Below are 13157 nucleotides of genomic sequence, written 5' to 3' on the forward strand. Positions count from 1 at the left end.
CATGCCCGGCTAATTTTGTATTTTTAGTAGAGACGGGGTTTCTCCATGTTGGTCAGGCTGCTGTCAAACTCCCAACCTCAGGTGATCCACCTGCCTCAGCCTCCCAAAGTGCTGGGATTAGAGCCACCGCACCCGGCTGATCCTTCCTTTTAACTCTTCATTCCTGGGGCACTCCCATTGTAAATGGCCTGAAGAGGGACAAAAATGTCATTCTGGACACACATTTATCCTTAGCAAGAAGAGAAGCTTGACATCAGGGTAACACTGTACATGACATCAGTAGATAGATCCCTTCATATCATTCTGTTAGTTATTTGAGAATGACTTTCTTTGTTGCCTTTTTAAAATCTTTTTAGAGAATGACTTTCTATTTATGTACTGATTACTGCTGAATCTTCATTTCCTACTGCTGTTAGGGCACAGGGGAGAATCTAATTAAACCATAAATGAGTACAAGTGTAGATTCTAGGCCCTAAAGAACAATTTGTTCCCAGAAATACATTTCATCTCTAGAAGCTTCCCTAACAATTTGGGTAGAAAAACACTTGTGAGGGCAGGAATTCAAAAGGGCCTCATGGGGCTGATTTTACACATAAGGTTATAGAATTATTTTATTTATTTATTACTATTATTATTTTTGAGACGGAGTCTCGCTCTGTCACCCAGGCTGGAGTGCAGTGGCGCGATCTCGGCTCACTGCAAGTTCCGCCTCCCGGGTTCACGCCATTCTCCTGCCTCAGCTTCCCGAGTAGCTGGGACTACAGGCGCCTGCCACCACACCCGGCTAATTTTTTGTATTTTTAGTGAGACGGGGTTTCACCGTGTTAGCCAGGATGGTCTCGATCTCCTGACCTCGTGATCCGCCCGCTTCGGCCTCCCAAAGTGCTGGGATTACAGGCGTGAGCCACCGCACCCGGCCAGAGTTATTTTTTAATACAAAATTTGGTCAAATATGTTGAATCCAAAGAGAAACATGTTAATTCTGGAATATGTCTTATGTGAAATCATTTATCACTTAGCTTTCTCCTTGTCTTTGCAGAAACAAAATAAACATAACAACTGAAGAAAATCTCCTGCAGAGTGAGGCTCACTTACCTGACTTTTCACATGACCCCCACTTTTCCTTCCATAGCTAAGGACGTATGTGACAGGAGTAGGGATGGAGGCCAAAGGTGTACAGGACCAAACCTCCTCACTGACCAGCTTCATTAATTTGTAACTGTTTGGAAAGACCAATCAATTAAAATCCTATCCCTTCCCTAACTGGGGTAAATAGATTTTGGTAATGGTAAATCTATTAAAATAGAATTCCCATTGAACACTTACCCTTCTCTTCTGGGAAAAGTAGCCATTCCTGTTTGCAAAATCAAGACAATCACAGTTGCACATTTTCCCAAATCTTTGGCTGTATTGCAATGGTTGTTTCATTTTGTAATCTCCAACTAAACATTTCCTAACCATGGATTAACAATATAGTTACTGACTGGTTTCTTTTAACAGTATTTATCCAACATAACAAAATAAACTGCAATTTGTTATACTTTTTTTTTTTTTTACAAAACATTTTATAAATATTTTTACAAAATGTATACAAAGCAATTTCAAGTGAGACATACTATACAAATGAAGGTATTTAAGCAAATAAAGCCCACACCACACTGACAGCGAGTGACGCGTCCTCTTTAAGTCAAGTCAGTCTGTAAGGCCTCCCTAATCTAACAGAATCTACTAAATCCTTCAGAGCTAAAATATTTCTTTTTCGTAATTGCCAGATTAAAATTTTGCTTCATCTTTAGGAAGTACTTAAGGACACAGAAAATCAAATGCTTAATAACAAATTCACACTTTTCCACGACAACAGAAAAAAAAAAAAAGAAAAATGATTTTTGTGACTGAGTACAAATAGTTCTAAAACTTAACTTTGACTAATGAACCTGAAAAACTGAATGCTGGCCATCTGAGGCTGAGCTCTCCTACCCTTCACCAGAGGGGGCTCGACATGCGAGTTATGACCCATGTGCGTAGAACCTAATCACAGGAGTAAAATACATGTCATAATCACCATTTGTCATTATCTAGAATCCTTCCTCCATAAAAAGTAAACTTACATACAATGACACAAAAATTTACAAGTTTCATTTTGGTAAATTAGGCTCTCCATTTGCTAGACAAGTGTTAGGGCTTAAAAACCCTTTAAGATGGTATATAGAAAAGCTAGGACTGGGACAGCAGGGCAGGATAGGGAAGAAAGAGGTGACAAATGTACATGAAGCTTATCTTGTCTCTTGAGAATTCCACTGATTTGCAGTAATTAATACAACTCACTAGCAGCCCACATGAAGGCTTCCAGGGATAAAGTTCCGCAATGAGAAGAATTTGATTAGGAGGGATCATCTTGTTAGGAATTAGGGGAGCATGGGCCCTAAGGGAAGAAAAGCCTATGAAATCATGGAGTTCAGGGCAGGGTGTTACCCCAGGGCTACCCAAACAGAAAGTACCAACTGGCAAAACCAACTTACCTAATATGTTACAATACAGGAAAAAGGGGAAATATGCAACTTGGACATTGGCACAAATAAGGAAAAAATGGTAACCCTAAAATGGCCCAGATTTTCCAATTTGTATTGGCTGGGGCATGTGGCTGGGGTGAAGGTACGTTGCTATTATGAAGATTGGCTATCTCACAGGGTTTTTTGTGTGTAGTGGGACACGGGCACCGGGGGTATAGGTCTTCTGTTGCTGTGTTTTCTAATCAGAAGCCTTCCTTTCCATCACAGGCCAATCTGGAAAAGAAATGCCCAACATGATGACAATGGGGGTCATCCCCATGCTGGTGACAGCCAGAAGCAGATTCTAGCAACACACTAAAGTGAAGACCAGTGGCTGCACCTCCAGAGCCAGGGAGATAAACAGAATAAATGAGAGAGTATGCACACTAAGAAGGAGAGTGGGTGTGCACACACTGTAACAAAAATGACCTCTGGATCCGAGCAGCTCAGATACACGCACATGTGTGTGTGTGTGGGAGAAGAGTGCATACAAATACTATCATGTAGCTTTCCCAATGAGAGGAGATAAGTGATGGTTACAATGACATTGAGAATAAAGGTAACAACAGAAACGGGATAACCTGGGTCAGGTATACAAGAAAGGAAAACGGAGAACACTCCCTGACAAGAAATAAAAATAAATAAAGCAATAAGCCATGCTCACTAATATGAACACAGGCCAAACAGAAATCATAACAGGGCATATCCTTTGGCTCTCAAATGGGAATCCCATGTCTCAGATCTTTCCTTTCAGTGGTGGGCTAGCTGGTTACCTTTGGTTTGTCTGTGTTTTGGTAATGAATTGCTGCCAGGGGTGACCACTGTTCTCAGACAAGAAGCATAAACAAGGCCAAAGTCTCCTTAAAGTTTAAAATGAAAAATTACAACATAATTTTCAAATGAAAGTGCTTTTGATGCTTGGTATTTGTTGTGGGAGAGGGTGCAAAGAGAGGTTAAATGAAACAAAATCCAGCAACAAACAAAAACATACATCATATGTTGACTATATCCAATTATAAAATGCAAAACTTGTTTTTTCTCAATAGTTAACATATATATGCTTTTACATATATACATATTAATATTATAACCTTCATGGCTCTATCCTGGCCTCCCCTGTACACTGTGCCTCTTAACTGGTTTCCATTTTCCTTTATTTAGCCTGGTGAAATTATTTCAAATTTTGCTGCTGTAACTAAGAACAGAACATTCCCTACATGAAATTCAACATGGATATGCCTAAAAGCATGAGGTTTTGCTCCAGAAGCATCAGAAAAGCACTTGAACCATCAACAGGGAAGCACTGCAATGCCCTGCGTATGTGCTACTGGCTTTTCCACCAGGGCTGCGGTCCCTGGCAGCACAGCCAGCAATTTACTGCTCAAGGATGGCTGAGGGGGAAGAAGCATGTGGTCTTCCCCTCAACAACAACAACAAAACACACACACACAAAAACCCAAAATAATAATAATAATAATAAAAAACCCCAAAACTAAATTTGGAGATGCAGTGGGATATTCTTTAAAAAGTAGCTTCTATCTGTCTCGTTTGATTTTAGTAAGTCTGTTCTTTTCAAATGACTTATGATTGTCAAAATTTTACCAAGGGCCAAGTATACTGTGGTCTCATTGAGTTACAGTGTTTTTAAAAAACAAAACAAATAAACAAAATGACTATGAGCACTTTCATAACACTTGAAATGAGTGGGGCCTATCAGACTGCTTTCTAACAAGGATTAATTTTACTAAAGGATCTCCCTGTAATCACAACAAGTATTGCTCTTAAACAAAGAACAGGATTGAGATTAGAAAGTATAACCTGTGATGAAAGATCAAGCAGGCTGGAGACAGGAGACCATTTCCATTTGCTTTTGCCAGGAAAGAATGTAACTGGTCCGGGGCGGGGGCGGGGCGGGGTGGTCTCGCGTGGGGTAAGGGGAGGACTGCTGCTATTAACACTCTAAGATACTATTTACAGCTGCTTCTAAAATGGAGTCAGTTTCTACAACACCTTCACTGTGGTCCGGGATGAACTTTTCCAGGCAGTTTTCCTGTGAAGCCATAGGAGAAAAGTTGGGGAAATCTAACTCAACAGAGCCGCTAACCGTGGGGTCACTCTGGGGCTGCCGTCCTGCCTTTTTGAGTTCCAAGATGTTCTTAAATGTGGTTTCCAAGCTCTTCGTCAGCTGGAGATCTGGCTGGGGCTCGCCTGACCCTTTCATGATGTCTGTGTGTAAAACTTCATTCTTTGGAGAATTCCTCAGACTTTTGTCCTGGAAGGAATTGTTACATGTCATCTCCAAGTGCGAATCTGCTAGGATGCTTGAGAGTTTGCTCTCAGTACCGTGATCTGATCTGGATGAGGTTTTCCGGTGCCCTTCAGGGCCGGGAGAGCACTCACTGGCCTTCAGAGGCTCTCTCCGGCTGGCTTTCTCTTCAGACGTGCTCTGGTACTGAACTAAGCCCACTTTGTCAAATTTCAGTGCTCTGCCAAGGCATTCTGTTTTTTTAGAAATGTTTCCTTCTGCAGAGACCACGATGTGATTAGGCACTAGATGAAACTGGTCATGATTCATGGATTCTGTCACACTGGTTTTGGCTCGGTCTCTGCCTTGGGCCTTGGCCGGCGGATGTGGAGAGCTGCTTGCTTTACTGCCATGCTGGTCACTCCAGCCAAACTGTGTCTCATGAGCAGCTTTATCAAGTTTGAAGGAACAACAGAAATCAGCCTGAAAACCCTCTGGAAATGGGAACAAAAAGATCATTAGTGAGTGATTGGGAGAGTACAGACTATACAGCAGACCTTCAGTGGGTCAGGTGCTGCGGGCAAAGTCAGGCCCACTCACAGAATCCATCTGCTTCACATACAGGAACATGCAGAAGCAGGACCCTGATCCTGAGAGAGCATCCTGTAAAGGCAGCCAAGGCTGTGGAGCCCCAGCTTCCAGATGGGGAGCTTAAACCTTTTGAAAAGGTAGATGCTTGATGACAAATTGGAAAATGTGGTGGGCAAAAAGCCTCACTCAGTCCTGATCTCTAAGTATTATTTTATTTTTTTGAGATGGAGTCTTGCTCTGTTGCCCAGACTGGAGTGCAATGGTACGATCTTGGCTCACCGCAACCTTTGCCTCCTGGGTTCAAGCAATTCTCCTGCCTCAGCCTTCCGAGTAGCTGGGATTACAGGCTCCCGCCACCATGTGCAGCTAATTTTGGCTTTTTTTTTTTTGAGATGGAGTTTTGCTCTTGTTGCCTAGGCTGGAGTGCAGTGGCGTGATCTCGGCTCACTGCAACCTCTGCCTCCTGAGTTCAAGTGATTCTCCTGCCTCAGCTTCCCGAGTAGCTGGGATTACAGGTGTCTGCTACCACAACGGACTAATTTTTTAAAATATGTTATTAGAGGCAGGGTTTCACCATGTTGGTCAGGATGGTCTCGAACTCCTGACCTCAGGTGATCCGCCTGCCTCGGCCTTCCAAAGTGCTGGGATTACAGGCATGAGCCACCGCACCTGGCCTAATTTTGGTATTTTTAGTAAAGATGGGATTTCACCATGTTGGTCAGGCTGGTCTTGAAATCCTGACCTCAGGTGATCCGCCCGCCTTGGTCTTCCAAAATGATGGGGTTACAGGTGTGAGCCACCGCACCTGGCCTCTAAGTATTATTTTAAATTAGTTTTCAGCTAATTTAAAATAAATTGAAACCTCCTGAAAACAGAAATTAGGTCCTGGTATCAGCCTGGTTTCTTCCTCAGAGCAGAAGGGCCTGGAATGGGGCTTTGCAGGGAAGGGGGATGGACACCAGGAAACAGAAAACCTATCTGTCTTACATACTTTCCGGGTGAAGACAGCTACTTGTCTTTGGGTGAAAGCACTTTAATCCCTTTAGACACACAGGAGAAACCTGGTATCACTTTGCCAAGACCACAAAATGAATAGCCAACACTCATCCAAAATGATATGCAAGGACCATGGGTATGCAGGAGCTGCGTCTGTGAGTGAGCACTGAACTGCACCAGGCTTGAGGAGCCAGAGGATGGCAAAAGAAATGTCCGTGAGGATTTAGAACACTGAGGGTCCAGATGGAGGTAGGCAGACTGCTGCTACACAAGAGTGGAAAAAGTGTTAACGCTGGAAATCATCAAAGTGAAATAGAGCTTTGATGACATCTACAAAACAACAAAGAGTATGTATAGTGTGAACATGGATTTGTTCACCAAATTCTAAAATGTGAGTTTTAGGGAATGTAGACTTGAAATCTGAAAAGATGATTCCATCTAACAAACATTGGCTGTGCAGGCCAAAGAGGAGAAGGAAGTAGCTGGGATTACAGGTGTGAGCCACCGTGCCCAGCTCTCCCCAGAATTCACGTTCTACCTTCAAGTTTCTTACTCAAAGTTCACACAGACTCCCAAAGGCCCCATGGTCCCTGAACCACGGCAGGAGCTGTCCGCTACTTTCACTGCAATGTTTCTTACCAGGGTCTACAAGTGCCAGGCGCTTGTCTCGGGATAGGGAAGCTCTTTCCTCCTGGTTGAACATCCTATCGATCATCACCATTTCAGCAGAGGGACTGATTCGCTGAAAAAGAGAGAGGCCAGTCATTTCATAGATAATTTTTAAAAAATTGTTGTTTTTGGAAAAAATAATTTACACATTGGTACAAAATTCAAAAGATGCTACAGGGCATGTGAAAAGTGAGCCTCCCTTCTTTGCCTCTCCCTGGTGTGCACCCACTACCACCCAGTGCCTCTCCCTGGAGGCATCTGCCTACCTAGTAGTTTTCAGCACTCTTCTGGAGGTATTTCTGACACACATAACAATATATATATACTATATATGTGTGTGTGTGTATAGATACAGAAATATACTTCTTTATTTTTGTACCCAAATAGTAGCAACTATATATACTGTTCTGTATTTTTTTCTCCTCTACTTAATAATATATCTTAGAAATCTTTTCGAACACTTGACCGCAGGTGATCCATCCGCCTTGGACTCCTCAAGTGCTGGGATTACAGGCATGAGCCACCGCACCTGGCTGAGAACAATTACTACAGACTTTGGTGGCATTATTTTATTTTATTTACTTTTAGACAGAGTTTTGCTCTGTCACCCAGCCTGGAGTGCAGTGGCACAATCTTGGCTCTCTGCAACCTCCACCTCCCAGGTTCAAGCAATTCTCCTGTCTCAGCCTCTGCAGTAGATGGCATTACAGGCATGCGCCACCACGCCTGGCTAATTTTTGTATTTTTACTAGAGACAGGGTTTTGCCATGTTGGCCAGGCTGGTCTCGAACTCCTGACCTCAGGTGATCCACCCACCTCAGCCTCCCAAAGTGCTGGGATTATAGGCGTGAGCCACTGTGCCTGGCCTGATGGCATAGTTTGAAGTAAATGAATAAATATATATATATAAATATGTATATATATATAAATATGTGTATATATATAAAAATATGTATATTTATATATATAAAAATATGTATATTTATATATATAGAAGTAAATACAGACATACAGATACACATTTACTGTATGTTGTATATGTGTATAATATAGCTCAACCAATCTCCCAAGGTATATATATATATATATATATTTTTTTTTTTTGAGGCGGAGTCTCGCTCTGTCGCCCGGACTGGAGTGCAGTGGCCGGATCTCAGCTCACTGCAAGCTCCGCCTCCCGGATTCACGCCATTCTCCTGCCTCAGCCTCCGGAGTAGCTGGGACTACAGGCGCCCGCCACCTCGCCCGGCTAGTTTTTGTATTTTTAGTAGAGACGGGGTTTCACCGTGTTAGCCAGGATGGTCTCGATCTCCTGACCTCGTGATCCGCCCGTCTCGGCCTCCCAAAGTGCTGGGATTACAGGCGTGAGCCACCGCGCCCGGCCTATTTTCAAAGTTGATATCAAATTGAAAATGAGTTATAAGAGACCAATTGATAGGCTAAAGCCTATTTGATTTTAGAACTGCTTCTCAAATCTCAGGTTTGGTCTTTTTTTTTCTTTTCTTTCTTTTTTTTTTTTTTTGAGACGGAGTCTTGCTCTGTAGCCCACGCTGGAGTGCAGTGGCCGGATCTCAGCTCACTGCAAGCTCCGCCTCCCGGATTTACGCCATTCTCCTGCCTCAGCCTCCCAAGTAGCTGGGACTACAGGTGCCCGCCACCTCGCCCGGCTAGTTTTTTTTTGTATTTTTTAGTAGAGACGGGGTTTCACCGTGTTAGCCAGGATGGTCTCGATCTCCTGACCTCGTGATCCGCCCGTCTCGGCCTCCCAAAGTGCTGGGATTACAGGCTTGAGCCACCGCGCCCGGCCCCAGGCTTGGTCTTTCTATCATTTCCTGAGGTATCTTATTCTTACTCCTTTCTCTATTTAACTGGCACTTCAGATGAATTGCAGTTTCTATCTGGGATGATGAAAATGTTCTGCAATTAGATAATGGTGATGACTATGTGACCTTGTAAATGTACTAAAAACCATCAAGTTGTACACTTCATTTATTTATTTATTCATTTTTGAGATAAGTCTCACTGTCACCCAGGCTGGAGTGCAGTGGTGCAATCTCGACTCACTGCAACTCTGAACACGGACATGTTTGTCTTTTCAGTAGTGACGGGTTTCACCATGTTGGCCAGGCTGGTCTCCAACTCCTGACCTCAGGTGATCCATTATTTATTATTATTATTATTTTATTGAGACAGAGTTTCACTCTTGTTGCCCAGACTGGAGCGCAATGGCATGATCTTGGCTCACCGCAACCTCTGCCTTCTGGATTCAAGTGATTCTTCCACCTCAGCCTCCCGAGTAGCTGGGATTACAGGCATGCGCCACACCGCCTGGCTCTTTTTGTATTTTTAGTAGAGATGAGGTTTCTCCATGTTGGTCAGGCTGGTCTTTTTTTTTTGAGACGGAGTCTCACTCTGTCGCCCAGGCTGGAGTGCAGTGGCGCGATCTCAGCTCATTGCAAGCTCCGCCTCCCAGGTTCACGCCATTCTCCTGCCCGAGTAGCTGGGACTACAGGCGCCCGCCACCTTGCCTGGCTAGTTTTTTTGTATTTTTTTAGTAAAGACGGGGTTTCACCATGTCAGCCAGGATGGTCTTGATCTCCTGACCTCGTGATCCGCCCGTCTCGGCCTCCCAAAGTGCTGGGATTACAGGCTTGAGCCACCGCGCCCGGCCTAAGTTGTACACTTTAAATGTAAATTTTATGGTATGTCAATGATCTCTCAATTAAAAACAAAACTAATTTTGACATTTGTCACCAGCTTATCTGTTCAGATGTGCCTCCAGTCCTTTCTCCACATCTCTGGGTTGGTGAAAGTCGGCAGACGGCATCAAGAGTGTGGACCAGGGGTCAGATGATCCTGGCCTGTATCCGAGCTCTGCTAATGACTGCAAACTTCTTAGCCATCTGTACTTGAGCAAGTTACTTAACCAAAGCCCTGGTTTCCTTATCTGTTAAACAAGACAATAGTACTGACCCACCAAGTAAAGTACAGCAAATGTTCACTGCTGTTTTTGTACTAGCAGCTAAGTGTAAGTTTTTCTATAGTGTGAACTATCTATCTGTGTCTTTTACATTATGTTCTATAATCCCTTGAACTTTTTATCTCTGGTTTAGTGGCTGTGACCTGTAAAAAACAAATATCAGTAGCATGACTTTTACCATGGCATCTTCTAGGAGCAGGCATCTGTATTTGTTAAGCATAGCTTGGGTCCTTTTTAGGAGCTGAGTGGCAACTGTTTCAAATTCATTGTCCACTTTAAAAAAAGAGAGACAAAGAAATAGTAAGAGACTGTAAATCACTGACTAGGTCTTCTGTTTCTTAAGACTGAAATTCATTACTCTTCCATTATTCAAATATGGCTTATCTGGGGCAATTTTCTCTTCTTAGATGAGCTTTTCCCTGGCTAAGCATCATTCTTCTACACTGCTTTGCCTCACCGTCCACTGATCGTGGAAACTCATTTTATTACTAGCTTTTTTAACTTTAGGAAACCAAAAACATAATTACTTTGATATCACCCATAAAATAAAACCATATAACAGACTCGCAATAAATATCAATGAGTAGAGAATGATCTGCTAGTTTAGATGACCTAAGCCTAATGGTATGAAAAACTAAAATAGCTGAAACAATGAAGTCCAACTGTCTGGACTAGGCAAACCGGTTTCATGTAAAGACATAGCTTTACATTAAACTGTTGTGGTCATGTGGCTCTATTCTCTGTCTGTTGGTCTCCAAAGATTTGAACACCTTCTAATTCATTCTTCTCAGTCTTCACACCCCCTGTGGGTTTTTTTTTGAAGGAGTCTTGCTCAGGCTGGAGTGCAATGGCACAATCTTGGCTCACTGCAACCTTCGCCTCCCGGGTTCAGGTGATTCTCCTGCCTCAGCCTCCCGAGTAGCTGGGATTATAGGCATGTGCCACCACGCCCCGCTAATTTTATTTAGTAGAGATGGGGTTTCACCATGTTGGCCAGGATGGTCTCAAACTCCTGACCTCATGATCTTCCCACCTCGGCCTCCCAAAGTGCTGGGATTACAGGTGTGAGCAACCACACCCGGCCCTTTCACACCCCATTTAACGCTGGATCTTGACCCTATTCCTTGGCGTCCTAGGGAAATCCACGGTGGACTCACAGAAACCACTGTGCCCTGAGATTAGAGGTCCCTGCCAGGAGGAGTAAGACTTGTAGCAGCTGAGGAAGGGATTAGAAAAGAGGAGGGCACTGATACAGCCAGGCCTTGGCGGTGGTGGTGGGAAATAGCATGGCCACGCATCAGGACAGGAGGAGTTCCAGGTTTGGGGAAGGGGCCCTTATCTCTAAATTATTTATTTATTTATTCATTTATTTATTTTTTAGACAGAGTTTCGCTCTTGTTGCCCAGGCTGGAGTGCAATGACGTGATCTTGGCTCATGGGAACCTCTGCCTCCCGGGTTCAAGTGATTCTCCTGCTTCAGCCTCCCGAGTAGCTGGAATTACATGCACGTGCCACCATGCCTGGCTAATTTTGTATTTTTAGTAGAGACAGGGTTTCTCCATGTTGGTCAGGCTGGTCTAGAACTCCTGACCTCAAGTGATCCACCCACCTCAGCCTCCTAAGTGCTAGGATTATAGGTGTGAGACACCGCGCCCGGCATTTTGTTTTTTTTGTTTTTTTGAAACAGAGTATTGCTCTGTTACCCAGGCTGGAGTGCAGTGGTGCGATCTCCGCTCACTGCAACCTCTGCCTTCCGGGTTCAAACGATTCTCCTGCCTCAGCCTCCCAAGTAGCTGGGACTGAAGGCATGTGCCACCACGCCCAGCTAATTTTTGTATTTTTAGTAGAGACAGGGTTTCACCATGTTGGCCAGGCTGGTCTTGAACTCCTGACCTCAGGTATCGGCCTGCCTCGGCCTCCCAAAGTGCTGGGATTACAGACGTGAGCTACCATGCTCAGCCCTTAACTCTCACATTTTTGTCAGTTTCTTGATGTGTGGCCAATGCTCTGGACTCCTTTTGGAACCTCAGGGAATGCTTTTGGGAAGTCAAGTGCCTAATTCATAAAACTACTAGAAACAGTTTGGCCAGGCACGGTGGCTCATGCCTGTAATCCCAGCACTTCCGGAGGCCGAGGTGGGCTGATCACCTGAGGTCAGGAGTTCAAGACCAGCCTGGCCAACATGGTGAAACTCCATCTCTACTAAAAAATACAAAAATTAGCCGGCTGTGGTGATGGGTGCCTATAATCTCAGCCACTCGGGAGGCTGAGGCAGGGAGAATCGCTTGAACCTGGGAGGCAGAGGTTGCAGTGAGTTGATGTGCCACTGCACTCCAACCTGGATGACAGAGCGAGACGCCACCTCCAAAAAAAAAAAAAAAAAAAATTCGGGGTATGCATACTGCCTAAAGGCAAGGACTATGCGAAACCGCTGTGTAGAGTGTCTGGTGCAAAGCCATCCCATCTGGAGCCAGCAGTCCATACAAAGCTTGGATTTACTGCTCCTAATTTGTCAATAAAATACTCTGACATTAGGGTACCCTCCGAACAATTTTTTTTTTTAAGAGACAGTGTCTCCCTATGTTGCCCAGGCAGGAGTGCAATGGCTATTTACAGGTGTGATCACAGCCCAGTATAGTCTCAAACTCCTGGGCTCAGGTGATCTTCTTGCTTTAGCCTTCTGAGTAGCTGGGACTACAGGTGTGTGCCCCTACACTTACTTGGCTTCCCTTCAAAAATATTGAGAAGTGTAAGTCACGACCTTAAACAGGGACTGGGAAATTGAGTAAATAGGGAACAAGTTTGGTCTGTGATTAAAAACAATAACCTGCCTACCATCTGGGGGTGACATGGCTCTTGCTCTTCTGGGGGGTGTCCATGGGAGGGTTTCCTGGTATCAGAGTGGTGCCTTAGGGTTCCAGCCTGCTTACCTTTTCTCAAGTCTTCTTCAGTGGGCATGGAGCCCTGGCACACGTGGTAGGAGAGCAGTCTCTGCACCGCATCACTTAGTGATCGGAAGTGACTTTTGTCCGGTGTCACAGTGTGGGCTTGGTCCCTCTGCAACTGCTGGAGAATGCTTTACAAGGGAAATGGCCAATGTCAATGTAGAGTCATGTTAGGAAACTAA

At 44.2% G+C, this 13157-nt stretch overlaps 1 protein-coding gene across 3 annotated transcripts in view; it reads right to left on the reverse strand.

Moving 5' to 3' along the window:
- Nucleotides 1-1388: 1388 nt before the first annotated feature.
- BICRAL (BRD4 interacting chromatin remodeling complex associated protein like) overlaps nucleotides 1389-13157 on the reverse strand; it is an 89893-nt gene continuing 78124 nt past the window's right edge. For all 3 annotated transcript variants that reach the window (XM_023212829.1, XM_023212831.3, XM_023212828.1), the window contains 4 exons: nucleotides 12961-13106; nucleotides 10209-10303; nucleotides 7021-7123; nucleotides 1389-5288 (listed from right to left, as the gene is read on the reverse strand). In XM_023212829.1, the coding sequence (XP_023068597.1) occupies nucleotides 4501-5288; nucleotides 7021-7123; nucleotides 10209-10303; nucleotides 12961-13106 (1132 nt within the window). In that variant the 3' untranslated portion in view covers nucleotides 1389-4500. The remainder of the gene's footprint in view (nucleotides 5289-7020; nucleotides 7124-10208; nucleotides 10304-12960; nucleotides 13107-13157) is intronic.

Source organism: Piliocolobus tephrosceles, chromosome 5 (genome assembly GCF_002776525.5).
Source record: "Piliocolobus tephrosceles isolate RC106 chromosome 5, ASM277652v3, whole genome shotgun sequence".
Taxonomy (NCBI): Eukaryota; Metazoa; Chordata; class Mammalia; order Primates; family Cercopithecidae; genus Piliocolobus; species Piliocolobus tephrosceles.